Source organism: Squalius cephalus (genome assembly GCF_949319135.1).
Source record: "Squalius cephalus genome assembly, chromosome: 7".
Classification (NCBI taxonomy): Eukaryota; Metazoa; Chordata; class Actinopteri; order Cypriniformes; family Leuciscidae; genus Squalius; species Squalius cephalus.
The window spans coordinates 38,398,561-38,415,732 of NC_137128.1; the positions used below are offsets into that span (position 1 = coordinate 38,398,561).

At 37.9% G+C, this 17,172-nt stretch overlaps 1 protein-coding gene across 4 annotated transcripts; it reads right to left on the reverse strand.

Annotated features, from left to right (window-relative positions):
* Positions 1 to 5,017: 5,017 nt before the first annotated feature.
* mpz (myelin protein zero) lies at positions 5,018 to 16,593 on the reverse strand. 4 transcript variants are annotated; one of them, XM_079875481.1, is made up of 6 exons: positions 16,422 to 16,593; positions 15,481 to 15,644; positions 14,045 to 14,258; positions 13,232 to 13,361; positions 12,727 to 12,775; positions 5,018 to 6,739 (listed from the first exon to the last, which is right to left on the reverse strand). In XM_079875481.1, exons 1-6 carry the CDS (start codon positions 16,465 to 16,467, stop codon positions 6,731 to 6,733), a joined length of 612 nt encoding a protein of 203 aa, XP_079731607.1. In that variant the 5' UTR covers positions 16,468 to 16,593; the 3' UTR covers positions 5,018 to 6,730. The 4 variants fall into 4 exon arrangements, with proteins under 4 accessions (XP_079731607.1, XP_079731604.1, XP_079731606.1 ...); XM_079875478.1 differs by having other exon boundaries at positions 5,018 to 8,134; XM_079875480.1 differs by having other exon boundaries at positions 5,018 to 6,629; positions 16,422 to 16,592.
* Between the last annotated feature and the right edge of the window lie 579 nt (positions 16,594 to 17,172).

Below are 17,172 nucleotides of genomic sequence, written 5' to 3' on the forward strand. Positions count from 1 at the left end.
GAGCAAATGTAAATAAAACAAATCAATGTTATATAGCTCAACATGATGAATGTTAGAATATGATCAGTATGTTATTCTAATGTCGATCTAGCTTACTGCTAGTCTCATAGTATAGCCAACAAACTAACACATAGAATAACATTAGAACTTTCAACATACTCAAATGCTGTTTAGTATGATAGTGTACGTTAGACCAAGTGAAACAGCGCTGTGTTACCTCACAAGTTTAATTCGTCAAATAAACTGACCTGTGTGAGCAGTAATTCAGCACTTGCGGGTAGTTCAGTAGAATATGTCCTCATTCTTTTACTTGCATGTGGTGCTGATATCTATCATTAGCAATCACGACCTGCTTCATACCATAATCATGTTAAAAAAACATGAATGTTTTCACTCATCCATAAACATTATTAGAGCCATCAGCATGACAGCAAGTTCCATGATTCCGCTTACTCACTGTGTCATCAACTACGCCTTTGTTATTGTAAGAGGTTAGCGACCCCTAGCGACGAGAAAAAAGTACATATTGTAGCTTTAACACCACTGTGGCCGGCAAGACTAATCTTAAAAGTTAGTCATCTAAATATTTTTAAGTCAGTTACATAAAAAGGTAGAGGGAAAAGTAATCTGAAGAGTATCAGAATTATAAGAATCGAAAAAGTAAGACTGATTACCTCTTGGATCTGACTGCTAGTTGGCCAAACTAGTACTTAAAGAGATATTCACCCAAAAATGAAAAAAACGTCATTAATTACACACCCTCATGTCGTTACAAACCCGTAAGACTTTCGTTCATCTGATGTTTTCCGCAATAATCTTTCTAAACTCAGGGCTGCAGAGAGGAAGTGGCGCAAATCGAAAGACAACACTCACCTTGGTTTGAATCGATCCCTCCTCTCTTCATTCTCTGCTAATGTCTCTACTGCTAAAATTACTTACTACCACAACAAAATGAACAATTCTGCTGACTCTCGCATGCTTTTCAAAACCTTCTCTTCTTAACCCTCCTCCTCCTTCATCAACCCTAACAGCTGACGACTTTGCCACATTCTTCATTAATAAAACAACCACCATCAGCGGCCAATTTTCCACACCACAGTTTGACACACACATCCTTCTCTCAGCTCTCGGAGGGAGAAGTCTCCAAACCCATCCTTTCCAATCACCCTTCTACCTGTCCACTTGATCCTATCCCACTTTTTCTTCCTCAGTTGTACCCAAATTGATTTACATCATTAAAACCACTCTTCACACTGGTACCTTTCCCACAACATTTAAGCAGGCTCGGGTAACCCCACTGCTTAAGAAACCCACTCTAAATCCAGCACATCTAGAAAATTACAGACCGGTATCCCTTTTTACATTCATTGCTAAAACACTTGAACGAGTCATTTTCAACCAAGTCTCTACCTTTCTTGCACAGAACAACCTCCTGGACAACAACCAGTCTGGTTTCAAAAGTGGCCACTCAACTGAGACTGCCCCGCTCCCAGTTATTGAAGCTCTGAGACTGGCAAGAGCAGCTTCCAAATCCTTAGTACTCATCCTGCTGGGTCTGCTGCTGTTAACACCGTTAACCACCAGATCCTTCTGTCAACCCTCAAGACAAAGGGCATCTCAGGAACCGCACTCCAATGGTCCAAGTCTTACCTCTCAGATAGGTCCTTCAGGGTGTCGGGGAGAGGTTAGGTGTCTAAGTTGCAACATCTAGCTACTGGGGTGCCTCAGGGCTCAATGCTTGGACCACTTCTCTTCTCCATCTACATGTCACCACTAGGATCTGTCATTCAGAAACATGGTTTTTCCTATCACTGCAATGCTGATGACACACAACTCTCTCATTCCATCCACCTCAGAATCCGAAGATAGCTGCTCGAATCTCAGCCTGCCTGACAGGCAATTCTTGGACAGCCACCTTCAACTAAACCTTGCGAAGACAGAGCTGCTTGTGGTCCCTGCCAACCCAACACTACACCACAACTTCTCCATTCAGCTAGGTTCATCAACCATTACTCCATCCATGACTGGATTGCCAATTGCACTGGTTGCCAATTGCTGCTTGCATAAAATTCAAGGCTCGACACTCCTATGCCTAAACTCATTACTCAAGACCTATGTGCCATCCAGAAGGTTGCGTTCTGCAAGTGAACGGTGCCTTGTGGTTCCATCTCAAAGAGGCACAAAATCACTTTTATGGACCCTCATAGCCATTTTCAAGAAACGCATCTTTTCAGCAACACTTGACCCATTAATACTAAAACTTACTATTCTATATCTATTTTAAAAACAAAAAACAACAAGAACCTTGCTACATCTACTGTGCTGGACTAACTGGGGGATGGTCAAGGCACTTGCATATTGTTGTCCTATTGTTAGTTTGATTGCTTTCTCTCCTCATTTGTAAGTCGCTTTCAATAAAAGCATCTGCTAAATGATTAAATGTAAATCTTCAGAACACAAATGAAGACCTTTTTGATGAAATCTGAGATGGGGCTGTGAAACGATTATTCGCGTCCAAATTAATTGCATCCAAAATAAAAGTTTGTTTACATATATATATATATATATATATATATATATATATATATATATATATATATATATAATTACACACATGCATGTATATATTTATGAACAATTGGTTATTTATATATAAAATATTTATATCTATAATATAAATTATATATAAACATCTATATAGTATATACATGCCAATATTTCTTAAATATATACATGCATGTGTGTATTTATATATACAAATTATACACCGTACACAAACACATTATGTAAACACAAACTTTTATTTTGGATGCGATTCATCCCGATTAATGTCCCTCCATTGACAGCTACATAACTATCAATTTGTCACTTCAAAAAGTTCATAAAGAGATAATAAAGGCAATCCATATGAATTGAGCGGTTTAGTCCCAATGAATTTCATTCTCGTTTTACGCAGCACGTTTGAGCTTCTGCAAGAGGTTTGTTCTCGCGCATCAAGCAGGTTCGGTTAAGCTTCTGTGTATGTTTATAAGTGAATAAAAGCCTAAATTAAATCTGTTCATCATATAAAATGATCATGGCTGGGTTTCCCGAAACCTTCTTAACGCTACGTTCTTAAGTTACACCTTAACCAGTACCTTTTCATTAATACATGTTTCCGAAATGTTCTTAGTTAGGTATACCTTCTGTAAGTCATACGTTAGGAAGGTTGGTCTGGACCACTCTTAGCTTTACCTTATCACTGTTGCAGGTCTATACGAATATAATTCTGAAGTTTTAATACACCCAGACAGTGTTCAATTAGGCAAATGTTTTCATGCAAAGAATAAAATTGTCATTACACTGATTGTTGTTAGATTTTTTATTATATTATCCAAAGGTACATCAGCTGGCTTAATAGTCTATTTAAAGGGAATGATTGTGGTGGGGAGTTTGCTCAAACTATGGCAGCGACACAGCGAATAGTTGTTCTAAAAGAAGGCGCAGCTCTGCGGAGCGCTTTCAAAGGCCAGTGAAAGCATAGGCTATACTGTCAGTTAAGGCCTATTCGGACGCTAATTGTTTCTCATGGGATCTTACGGTATTTTAAAATTGAAAAATCCCTGGCCAAATTACCTTTTTGACAAACAGGTCGTGTGGTAATTTAATTGCCGTCTGAATCCACATCTCTTACAAGAAGAGATTCAAAATTCAGTTTTAAATCCTTTTTGATCACTGTACGTAAGATGTAGCCTTTTATTACTGAAATGCTGGAAAGTCTTTACAAGAACAATATTTCATCGCAGCTCCACCTCAGCGAACAAAAATGGAAAAGAGAAGAAAGCACGTTAAAATTTTAAATGGTTATTGTGGCAGCAATATATGATGCAATTTTAAAATATGTAGCCTAGGCTATAATAGTTTGGATAATCTTTTATAATATCCCATGAGTCCTAATAAATGCAATTTCAACTATTTCTGAAGTGCTTCTTTTATAAAGAACACCGCTTTCTCACATAATGCAGTGAAACAGCCCCTGCACGAGAGAATATGATTCTCGAACCATCGATATCAACCAATTCAGCACCATCGCCACGTCGCACGTAAGAAGGTATATCTAAATCAGCTTCCTACAGTGTGGTTCAGGGAACACGCCTAGAAATGGTATACCTTTATTTAAGTTATACCTTTAAAGTCTTCGTAGCGTGCTAAGAAATTATCTTTATATTACGATATTACGTTATCGGGAAACGCAGCCCATGTCTTTTCAGAAAATTTTGACTAAATCGCTCCATTCATTTAGATTAGTTTTACGATCTCTTTATGAACTTTTTGAAGCATTAAATTAGTAGTTGCTTAGCTGTAAATGGAGGAACAGAAAGCTCTCAGATTTCATCAAAAAGATCTTCATTTATGTTCCAAAGATGAACGAAAGTCTCACAGCTTTGGAACGACATGAGAGTGATTAATTAAAGACACAAGTCTTAACATTGGCTAAGTTTATGCAACTGGCCCCAGGCTACTACAGGTAAACATGGCTTGTTCTGGAGACATCAAACCTCAACCACATATGAACCTTCCCAATAAAGACTTTAAGCACCCACAAAGGATGTTAAAAAGATGAGGTTATCTTAAATTAATATGCAATTGATTGTAGTGTATATTCTGTATCAATAAATCATGTGGCAACAAGATTGCACATTAATATAATGTTTTGATAAGTAAAATTATAGAATTAGATTACATTAGCTTCTATAAGATATGGGTGTGCAACCTTGATGCCACATGCTTTTCTCCTTACAAAAAAACAAATCAGGAATCCATTCATGGAACATCCAGGAACATGTTGTAACGGTTACTGGGTGAAATCACTCAATACTCATAATACTGTCGTTATTTATCGGTTTGTGACATTTACTGTATATATCGCCAAAATTACATTACATTTCTCTTTTACTCTAAACAATCCATTGAGTTATTTTATAATCCATTGCGTCCCACTGATGGTTATTTAGACCATTCTATCAAAACACACACACAAGGGATCTGATTTTTTTATTGATGTTTTTCTGAAATTATTTGAATTTGACATTTTTCTTTTTACAAGACATTTTACAGAAAATCAAAGTTAGCTTGGTTAAAGTCAAAATAAAAGTAAAAAATAATTAGACGTTTTAAATGGAGTTTGGAGAGAGAACGGTTAAATAGACCTGTACCAATACATACAACATGGGAATTCCCCGATATTTAAACAGTTTAATGGCAGGTACCATGTGGCTGCTCGACATTTACTCTGAGATGCATAAAAAGCATCTGTCTGTAGGTTAACAAACATATTTCCCACAAGCCTTCCTAATTCTACAACTTTTCCCAGCATTCCCGACGAGAGCCCCTATCTGGCTCGAGGCTGACATGCGTGAAGACTTGAAGAGAAAAACATATCCTGTGAGACTGAGATGTTTATTGGACTTTGGCTTGACTTTTCACCTGAATATGAATTCAGTCCAAGTCCTCATCTCAGTATTTAATCATTTATATCACTCTCAAAAACCTTTCTGTCCTTAACGCATCATTTCCTGTGACCTTAGCATGCCAACACCATGATGGTAAACATTTTTATGAAGATACAACCACATGAATTCTGCCATGTCAGTCAAATGAGAGTGCAGAAATATTATTAAACATCATTAAACTCTATTACATTTCTGCTTCCAACACACAAACAGTCCCAGGGTGCTGCTGCACAGCTTGTCATTACTGACAATGACATGACAAATATTGCTACAATGTTGTTTTTATGTTGTTTTGTTCCCCTAACATGTTGACAGGTTACAGACATGTCATCAGACTACAAACATACACACATCTATCATGGTCAGCAGAGAGCTAGCTAAAGTAATTTTTTTTTTTTTTTTGCATTGAAGTCTTTGACAATATGGCCAAATGAAAAATGAATGTTCTCATGTGGGCAGCAGGGGGCAGGAGAGAGTGCTGGGGTTTTCTTACCAGCAGAAACAGGGAATGAGAAGTGGAGGTGGTGGATGAGTGTTTGGGATAGTTATAGGAGGATGAGAGAGAGGTGAAGTAAATCCAGGACTTGGGATGAGTGATGACTGGTAAGTGCCACCATAAGAGCCGGCCCTCATTGGGCAGTCGTTTAAAAAAGGGACAGAAGGCATACAGAGATAGTTCTCCAGTTACAAGTGAGTGTTAAAATAAATCAGCTGTTTGTTAGACAACAGCTTATGCAGACAGACGTGAGAATCTGGCTTAGAGTATCAAGTAACTCTCACAGTGTGTGTTTGAGTGTCTCTGCCAACAGTATCGACGTCATTTGGGGTATTTCAGTCACTGCGGTCGGAGTAAAAACACAGTACAACTCTAAGTCAAATTCGAATTGCTGTAAACTACGTCAAAAACTTTTTGGGAAGGCACTTAAAATTGTACGATGGGATACATGAGATGACGCCATGAGTGTTAGCGTGTGTTTCAGAAAGTATGGACAAATTTTATTTGACTGAAATGAAATTTTAATTGTGAGAAAGTGCATGTGTGTGATTCTATGACTTAAAAAAAAAAAAAAATACAAGTGCTATATTTAGCTCTCAGTAAATGAAGGGCGGGGAGGGAGGCTACTTTAGGGGGCCGGCCTACAGGAAGTGATGTAATAGCACCAGTATATCAGATGTATATGATGAGAGAGGTGAATTTATAGATGGAAAAGTAATAAAAAAATACAAAAAAAAAAGTGTCAGAAATGCTATACGGAAGAGAGATTAGAGGATAGAAAGACCAAAGACAGACAAAAACAGAGTGACAGGCAGTAAAACAGAGAAAAACAGAAAGAGAGGGAGGGAACAAGAGAAAATACAGTTAAAATAAAGTTTCCAAAATAACTGTTCAGCAAGAATACAAAGTGTGAAAAGTGTGCGGCGAGGATTGTGCTCTTGTATAAGACTGGATGTGTGTATAGAGAGAGAGAGAGAGAGAGAGAGATGGCTGAGCGGTCTGTCACTTAACAAGTGGAAATCTTCACCATTCTGCCACCATTACAGCTCTCAAAAACACATCTGTCAGTGTGTGTGCAAAGGGCGGCTCTCAGCTCTGGGTTTGTGAATGTGTGATGTTGTTGAAGTGATGTTATTTTTAAGACCGTGTCCTAACCAGGTGCAATGCAACAACTTTTGGGCGGCAAGTAATTTGTCTGTACTCCCTGGAAACACAAACGGAGCACATTTTCATTGAACAGATTTAAAAGATCAAGAGTGGGGTTCAAAAGTCCACACTGAAAATCTAGGATTCAAAATCTAATTTATTTCTAGTTTACTGAATAAGAAATATCTTTGGATCATCTCAAATAATGCTGGAGAACATCAGGTTTTGCATAAACTTGTGAGTTAATGCAACTCAAGTGCTGCTGTCAAAGCAAGAGACACAAACTAAATACTAAAACATTTTCACTTATTGTTATACTGAACGTAACCTCACTGCATGCATAGTGTGATTTTAGACCAACGAGATAATGTGAGTTATCTAGATTAATGTAACAGAATCCCAGCAAATTACATCTAAATTATAATATATAATAATTACATATTACAATTTTTAATTTAATCTTGTCACAGCTACGCAAGACATTTTCTCCAACAAAACTCAAAGATGTTGTGTTTAACTTGTCGCTTGATTGTGTTGCACCTAGATTGGACACAGATTTATTTATTTTTAAAAAAAAATGTTGGGGGGGATGGGATTATAATGAGAAAAACTTCACCCCTCTCCTGTCCTCCTGTTTTTAAGGATTCATCCTTCACTCCTCACCTCCAAAACTCTCCACCACCCCCTCTTTTCACACCCGTCTCTCTTACTTGAGAGCGATTTTGTGAGCGAGTTGAGAAAAGAGCGCTGCGGGACTTGTTTTAGTTTGCCCTTTCTCTCTCTCCTGTTTAGTGAGCTCTAGCTCAATGGTCATAAGAACCCTGTCCTGCCTGCCCAACTCTGCTGCCTCTCCCTGGGCTTGAGTCTGGGTCGAGGCAGCCCCACTCAGGGGCTCTAGCTCTCTGCTCCACAATCCCTATTTCTTCTCCCTTCGAGACTCCTGTTTCTTCTTCTCTGATGCTGCTGCCTTCAGCTTGGCCGGATCCATCACAGCTGAAGCCTGGAAAAGAGAGGGAGTGTGGAGAGGGGAGGAGTGAGTCTCTACGGGAGGAAAGAGAGAGAGAGAGAGAGAGAGAGAGAGAGAGAGAGAGAGAAATAGAGGTATAGAAAGAAAGCAAAAAGCAAAGAGAGAAAGGAAAAAGAAGGGCTTGTGGGTTAGGTGGGAATGGTCAGATGAGTTTATCGGATATGAGGAACCAGAATAAGGGAGGTAGTTTCATTACAGAAGAGAAGTAGAAGAAGAAAAGAGAGAGTGAAATGCTAAACAAGTGGTTAGAAGGAGATGAACACCAGGGGAACTTTCGGTTTCTGGAAATGGAGGACAAAACAGGAAGTGGCCAGTTAGGGAGTGACAGCGTGACATCACAGCACCTAAATAAAAGAACTCATACAGCTGACCTTTGACCCCTTCACCCTTGGGATGCTGAAACATATTTGATTATCTTTAGTCTTTCCACAAAGAAGATTCACTGTATGTCTGTCAGAAACTAGAAATGATGCTGCACATGTAACTCAATTAAAGGTGAAGTGAATCATTTTTTTTACATTCCCAAGTAAAAAGTTGTAGAGTAAGTGGACTTCCTGAATAGAGCAACACTACGCTCTGAGTCCTGTTTGTCAAAACAATGAAAGGGTGATAGTGGCTTTTGGAAAGACAATGTTATTATTTTATCCAGTTCTGTTTGATGCTACTAGTAGTGCAGAAATTATACACTCCACCTTTAAAATTAATGTTCCAGAATATAAACAAGTTAAGCTCTAATTTAAACTTGATTATCACAGAATTGATCAAAACTAAGTTCTTTGTGATGTCAAATCTATAAATAAGTTCAGGAAAGGCTTACAATAACTATACATTTTAACTTGCTGCTTTTGTAATACAAATTCTCTTTAAACATATACAACTATCCAGCAAGTTTCCACAATGGAATTTTAAAGTCCTGAGATCTTAGTTCTAGTCGGCAGCATTTTATCAACCTGCATTCAGTTGAATAGATATTGGAGGGTGGACTGGGTTTACACTGACAGAACCAAGAAAATAAAGAAATGAAAGAGAAAGAGAGAAGCTGACAGGAGACTCATACAGAGGAGTACAAATAGAGGAATGTATACTGAAACAGAAAGAAGAAAGGCAATAAAGAGAGAAAGAACATAAACAATACAAGACTGGAAATCTGCTAGTTTGATCCTGTAAGAGATGAGATGTGTGCAAGGAAAGAAGTGGCTTGATTGTACGTGATGGTGTTTGTCATGATGTAATGCATGATTAAAGCGCATACATGATTCAGTCTGACAGCATTTTACTGTTCACCTGCGGAGAGAACGGATGCCAGCGGAAAACAAGACTGCTAGAGGAGAAAAATATGATTCTGTGATATGAAGAATGTGAGGGATAATGGCATGGAAAAGTGCATAGAAGAAAATAAACCCAGAGGGAGAAAGAAAAGTAAGGTGGTATGTAAATGAATGGCATGTTAGCACAGTAAAAGATGAATGAGCTCCATTTGACTGCCAGCTCAATGACACTGTGGTGGCCTCTAAGTCCACAGGATTATAGAGAAGAGCCGAAAGTATTCTTAAATCTGGCCCACAAATTATACTGTTATAGCGTAGCCTAATATATAATTCTCCACATGGCTTATTACAGGCCTTGAACGCGCAACTGCAGTCTACAGTATGTGATGGCAACAAACACGCCTGTGTGCCTGTATCCTTCAAAACATGTAGTTTTGACACCATTGCTATATCCCAAATGTCCCCCTGCTTCTATTTTTGATGAGGTACAGCTACTCTAGTCTAAGCATGTACTGTATTACAAATATGTTTACATGCATTGCGAACGAGGCTTCATAAACTGGCATGCAGACAGGAGCACAAACACTGAGGTAGATGTGGCTTTACCTGGAGTTTCGCCTGCCATGCACCTGACCTTTCTCTATAGTTCTTATTCTTATTATTACATTTATTAATAATTATTTGCCTTCATTAAGCCTATATATACACACACATACAGTACATTACTGGTCAAACCTTTATTTTATATTTTATTTACATTATTTATATTTTTGAAGTCTCTTACGCTCAACCAAGGCTGCATTTATTTGATCATAATATAGTAAAACAGTAATATTGTGAAATATTATTTCAATTTAAAATCAGCATAGAATGATTTCTAAAGAATTGTGACACTGAAGACTGGAGTATTGGCTGCTAAAAATTCAGCTTAGCCATCACAGGAATAAATAAAAAATATATAGTTCTTTAAATTATTGATGGAGAAACTCAGTCGTAGAGGTGTTTAGCTCCAACCCTAATCTGACCACCTGAACCAGCTAATCAATCGCTGCATCCGAAACCGCATACTGTCAGAGTAGGTACTACATTTGAATTTTAAATTACTTAATGACTGTTAAAAACAATATGCTCTATGAATGTGGGTAGCATGCATGAAATTCGGACGTACTACATCCGCCATGTTGTTGATGTCACATGACCTACCAGCGTCAGTTGCGTCACATCACTGCCACTCATAAATCCTCTCCCGTGGCCTCATGGGATAGTAAAGTGTTCATTACTTAAATCATATGACAGAATAACTTATGTCCCTATGGGCGTAACAGTATGCACACCTTAGAATCTGGGCGGAAGCACTGGGTCACCCGGGTACTTTTCGCGTACTGTTTTTCCAATACTATGTGTTCGGACATTCTACGCGGTTGGTTTTTCGCATACTGTATAGTAAGGAAGCATTTGATTTCAGATGCAGCGAATGTCTTCAGGATTACTAGAAGGCTACTTGCAGTGCTGGGTAGATTTGTTGGTTGTAGTTAGTAAAAATAAAATACATTACGCATTTATGGTAACAAAATCAGACTACTTTTTGATTACTTTTAGATTACTTTTGACCTAACTCATTTGAATAGGATAATCTTGTTAAAATTGATAAAAAATAAAAAGAGATAAATATGTATTCCATTCTTTATCATCAACAACAAAGTGCATTAAAAATAAAATTACTTCAGGGTTTCCCAGACTGAGGTTCATGAGTTTAATTAAAAGCCATTAATTAAATCATAAAAATATAAAATTAGAACAAATCACTTTATAATAAAAACCATCAAAATAAAACACTTAATTAAAAAATATATATATTTTATTTGTTCATCTGCTTGTAGTATGGAGAATCAATGAATTATGAATAATTTACTGCCATTGTGAGAATAAAATGTAATAATGTATATAAAAAAAAAGTTATATAATGTAAAATAACGTAAAATGTAATCTTATTACAAGTACTTCATTTTTGGAATCTGATTACATAATCCAGATTACATGTAATCAGTTCCTATCCAGCACTGGCTGCAGGCAGGTGAGTTTTATCAGGGTTGGAGATAAACTCTGCAGGACAGAATTTGCCCATCGCTGTTTTAAATTGTAATACTATTACACAATATTACAGTATTATATTTGACTGTATTTTTGATTAAAGACCCCTGTGGTGAAAATAAAGTTTTTAATGTTGTTTATATGTCTATGTGGTGTTTTTAATATGCTTTAAGACAAACCATGTGCAAAGTCAACACCATTGCTGAGTATTTTCTCCTTAAAACTGTAGTGAACCAAAGACAGTCTCAAAAACGCAGTTTGAAATTGCTGTTGTTTCTTACGTCACAAACTACCTTGTAACCAATCAGGTCAACCTGCGGGCGGGGTTTAGCATATCATTAACTATGAGCGCTCTGAAGCAGGGGAGTCTCAAGAGAAACCAGGTTATCCTGGAATATTTTTTTCTGTTGATATGAAAAATCGGGTACATTTAGCAATATAGCGGGTGAATTATGTATAAGATGTATATTACGATGTTTCTATATGCCTTTCTCCACTGACGTTCTGAGTTGTTCAAAGTGTTTCTAAGGACACTGATTTTTAGAAGGCAGCTGTCTGACTCTGAGATGGCGAACGGGAACATGGTTTATGTAACATTAGCAACACATTATTAGCTGTTTGATAACGTAGTCAAGCAAAAAGCTAATCATATTAATTACCGTTATGTGCCCGACGTTTTAAAGAGCGATACCATTGTGCAGTGTTTACCTACAGTAAAGTTGACAGTGAATCACTGAGCAAATGAGTGGAGGCGGGCTCATTTGCATATTCATGGCTCCGCATATACTAAATGAAGCAAGGGTGTAGTTATATTCAAGCTATTTTAAGGCATGAAGTTTTTTTTTTTCACAGGAAAAAATGTTTATATTTGTCATTTTGGTGATCAAAGATGAGTTTTAAGGGATAAAATTATGGGGACTTTAAATAAATGCAGCCTTGGTGAGCATAAGAGACCGCTTTCAAAAACATAAAAGAAGTAATTATTCTCAAGTTTTGACATATGCTTATATAGCTGCTAACTAAAAATCGCCTGACTTGTTTTAAAAAAGTACTTTAAACAATTAACCACAGACAAAAAAGGGGGGAGAGCATTGGAGGACAGGAGGTCTTTAACAACAAAGCACAAGTGAAAGAAACTAGCAAGCATGCGTGTATGTGCATGTGTGTTTGTGTGCGTTTTTAGGGTGGAAGCATGTGAACACTTGCCTGTTTTTGCTGTGATCCTTCTTTTCCTTTGCCTTTCTTGCCATGTTTGCTAAGGGGAACAAAAATACAAAAATTGCATAAACAATGTGGCCATCTGGTGGATGGAGAACTCAAATGAACTGCATGTTTGCTACAGTAGTTGTCCTAAAGTCTCATCCTCAAGTATGCCTACAGACCTCCCACAATCTATTTAATAAAAAAGATAAATGGCACATAAAAACAAAACAAACTGTGGTTGGGCATGTCATTCTTCCTGCGTAAATGTGTGGTTCTGCATTGTGCATATGCATATGGCTATGCAAGACTAGTTGGCTTACTACTCCCTAGTTTGGTTGGGGGTTCCATCGATGTATCGCTTATGACGTGTGTGTTTTTGTGTGAGTGTGTGACTAGTGGGGATCTGGGCTGTGTCTTGGTAAGAGTGTGCGTGTGAATAGGAGCATGTGTGTCAAGGCCGGGCAGAGGGTCGGGTTTGGCTTGAGGGAGCAGATGCTCCCAGACTGACCTCATGCTCAAGCTGAACACTCGTCTGGCGACCAGGAAACGCATCAAATAGTAAATTGCCACAATAAGGATCAGCAGTCCCAACACTACGCCAATAATAGCCCCTGTTATCACACCAGCCTGGACTGGAACTAAGAAAAAAAGAGAGAATATAAAGTGAGTTTAGGTATGCAGATTAAAGGGCTTTTACAGTACTGATTTATTAGTTGCACTGTCCTTCCCTTAATGCACCTGTTTAGTTTTTACAGACACAACTATATTACTGAAAAATAACAGCAAACAACATCAATCAATCAATGTCCACTTGAAAAGGTGCTCATATTCTCCTTCCAAACAAGCCGGCTTAACCCACAAATATCGCGCTCAGAAGTTAAACCTATTGTTTAAAAGGGGAACAAGGGGGAAAATCAAAAGCACCTGTGCAAAAGAAGCATTTATTTGATGAATTAGGCTCTGTGTGAGGCATTTGGATCCAACAATGGCTATTTTTCACAAAAATTGCACTCTCTGAAAAACTAAAAATGCCCAACTACACAAGGAAACCACTCAGGTCTCTGCTTTACTGTTATTTTGTTCTCCCATTAGCAGTAAACTTTCATCTCCTGCAATAAGGTCTCGGATTTTGTATGCCATCCTGGAATAAGATGAGCCTAAAGGCAAAAATCAGTCTTAGCAACTGCAGCATGAGGGGAAAGCAAATGAGGAATCCAAATGGTTTTCCTGTATAGCGTGTTTCTCTGCAAAGCTGGCATTTCTTTAAATCGTCTTTTTTTATTAGTGAATGAAGACAAAAATGTTCATAGTGATCGGTTACCAGTCTCAAACACCATCAGTCGAACGCTGGAGGGGTGGCCGGCAATGTCAGGTGGGTTCTTGGCGTCACAGGTGAAAGTTCCATTGTCTCCTAAGTCGACATTCTTAATCAGGATAGAACCGTCACGGCGACTGGGGTTCCCCACAAACTCAATGCGGTCCCGGAACGGGCCTTTGGTGTCCAGGTAGGGAGCTCCGCCTGCATAGTGGAAAATCTAAACAAGGAAAGAAAGCTTATTTTATCATCACATATCTCATCCTAAAATGTAATATTATATCAGACATGATTATATCAACTTCAGCAATTAAAACGGAAGCAGTGAGTCTTAACAGCAAAACAGCCTATACAGTGTAAAATGTAAACTAATTTACAAATCAAATTAAGTCATGCTATTCAAACCACTGTGTTGCATTGCATAGTGAATAAAATTAAACCAGTATGAAAAAGCATCCACAAATGAATGAAGCTGGTCGGCCAACTCAAAGAATTGCGCAGCGCAGCGCAATGTGGAAAGCAGAACTACACCCACAAGGGCCTAATATTTCTATTTGCATGGCAATTATCTCTACAAACCACATGGACACATGGATATTATTCCCAAGGGGTGAGCATGTTTTCATACAGATTTGTGTTACATTACCAGTACACACACCTTTTAACAGGTTTAGTGAAATGCAGTCACACTATGTTAATAATAATTGGCTTCATGCTGAAATTGCATATTAAATTAATTATTAAAAACTTGTAAAACTAAAGTAGCTGCTCTCAAGCATGGATTGCCTTTTAATTTTCTTTTTAGTTTTTCTTCAGATATTTCGGAATATAGACCAACATTAAGGTATCCCGTTAAATAATTTTATGTGAAAATGTCCTTTATTTGTTGTGGTTAAAATGTTTTGGTTGCCTTGTCTGCTGAAGAATGCCTGACTATTAAGAAATAATTGCAACGTTTAACAAATAAATGAACTAAAATTTAAATTAAATCAGTGCAATTCCTAAGCCATTAAAGGTACCAAATAAGGCTTTGTGTGAACATTGGTCAATATATTTATTTTAAAACGTTTTGTAAATTAGTTTTGTGCGTTTCTCTGTGCAGAGACACCACCTTAATGGTATAGTTCACCCAAAAACGAACAATTTTATTCTCACTCATGTACTTTCAAACCTGAATGATTTTCTCTCTAGCAAGGTACACAAAAAGAGATGTTCAGCAGAATGCCCAAGCTTCTCTTTTACATAAAATCAAAGTGAAAAAGTCTCCTTATGTGTTCCATGCTACAATATGCTATAATCTGGAGTTAATGTAATGAATGTCATTTTTAGGTGAACTATCCATTTAATTCCACAAATACACATAATTCTAGAATTTAAAAAAATGTAGGAGTGTGTTAAAATAGTGAGTTTCTGCATGCGTGTGTGTGCATGTTTCTACGCACTGAGATGCCCTCTTTAGCCCCATCTGCACGGTAGTGCCATGAGAAGGTCACGTCTGGAGAAGTCCACTGCCAGGAGAAGAAAGAGCAGGAGAGTCTGACATCTGTGCCCACCAAAGCATGTTTCTCCCAGCTTGTGTACACAACGATAGCCGTGGTCTGAGAGGCTGGAACATACAAACACAGAGCGAGGAATATTAGCCTACATGGGGGACACAAATCTTTAAAAAAAAGAATAAAACTGCAATGGTAGAAATGTAAAATTCAAATGTGAAAATACGAAATAAGACACAAAATAAAATCTGAAGACCATCTGTGAAGTTTGAAAAGTCAGCAATGTTACACTAAAGAATTATTTTAAATGATGGGCACATATATACATTTTCAAATGAATATTATTATTCATCAAGCTATATCCAATTATATAAATAACTAGAAATCTTGATTTCCTAGATGCAAAAAAAAGTCACTTAAAAATATTAAAATATATAATACACACAGTTTTTTACATCTATTTTTAAAGACTGGGGGGAAATAAATTCACATATGATAATATAAAAATGTAATATTTGTATTTTTAAGATATTCTTGTAAGAAGCTTTGTGGGTATTTCAGATAGGCTACACATTAGAAAGTATTAAAAAGTTAAAATTCATCAAATTGAGAGCTAACAAAAAAGAAAAGGAAAGATTCTCTCTATTCTGACTGTGATTGGTTGACTAAGGTCCTTTCTGATCTACCTCATCTCTCAAACCTGGCCAGTCTCGAACAGGTAGGCATCAGGTGCACAAAACACAGGTGAGTCTGAACACACAATGATACTGTCATGTTGTACAGAAGCTAAAGTGAAGGACTTCTAGATGTTTTCTGGTTAGTTTGGTTCAAAGTTTGTTTGCTTTGTTGTTACAAAGTAATGAAATGCAAGATGGATGAAATGTATTTACCTATGCCCAAGAGCACCACGGACGTCAGTGCCAGTACAGACAGCATGATCTCCCTCCGATCTCCCCGCAGGTCAATATGTAAAGGGGTTCCGAGAGAGCGAGGGATGGAGAAAGGAGAAGAGATGGAGGGAAGAAGGGAATGAGACCAGAGGGCATCAAGATGAGACTATTCAGTCCTGGACTTTAAACCCAACCACACCCCAAACTTAAGCCCCGCCCTCACCGCCTCATTATCTCTTGCCTTCTCTTTGGCCCCGTCCCTGGTAGGACAGTCTCTCTCGCTCTCTCTCTTTGTCTCCTTCTAAAAGACTGTCTGTGAACACGATATAGAAAAGGCGAGTGATACAATAACCTGAGAATGAATCCTCTCTCTCGTTCCCCAGCCAGTTAATCAAAGCATCACAGCATCTGTTTAACAAGGAAAGATCAAATTTGAAGGACAAAGACACTACAGCAATAAAGAAGAGTCAGATTATATTTGCAGTTCAGTGTATGTGGGTGTGTGCGTATCTATGGCTTAATAGTCTGATACCTCCTTTCTCCTTATCCTGTCACGGTTGAGTGCTGTTTGTCTGTAATCCTTTCTCTCTTATGCAGATGATTCGGCTCTATAAACAAAACATACCCAGAGAAGCTGTCGGTCTGAAAACACAATGAGCTGCAGGTCTTTTCCATCTCACCTGTCCTGACCTGGTCGCCATCTGCCTGCCACTCACATTCACATTACAGAAAAGAAGATGGACTTAAAGGT

Excerpts from the sequence above, each read along its gene's own strand:
- mpz (XM_079875478.1), bottom strand. The coding sequence starts at position 16,467 with ATGCTGTCTGTACTGGCACTGACGTCCGTGGTGCTCTTGGGCATAG. Across the intron at positions 15,645-16,421 it reads CGTGGTGCTCTTGGGCATAG|CCTCTCAGACCACGGCTATC; the intron begins GTAAATACATTT and ends TGTATGTTCCAG. Across the intron at positions 12,776-13,231 it reads GTGTTCAGCTTGAGCATGAG|CAAACATGGCAAGAAAGGCA; the intron begins GTCAGTCTGGGA and ends TGTTCCCCTTAG.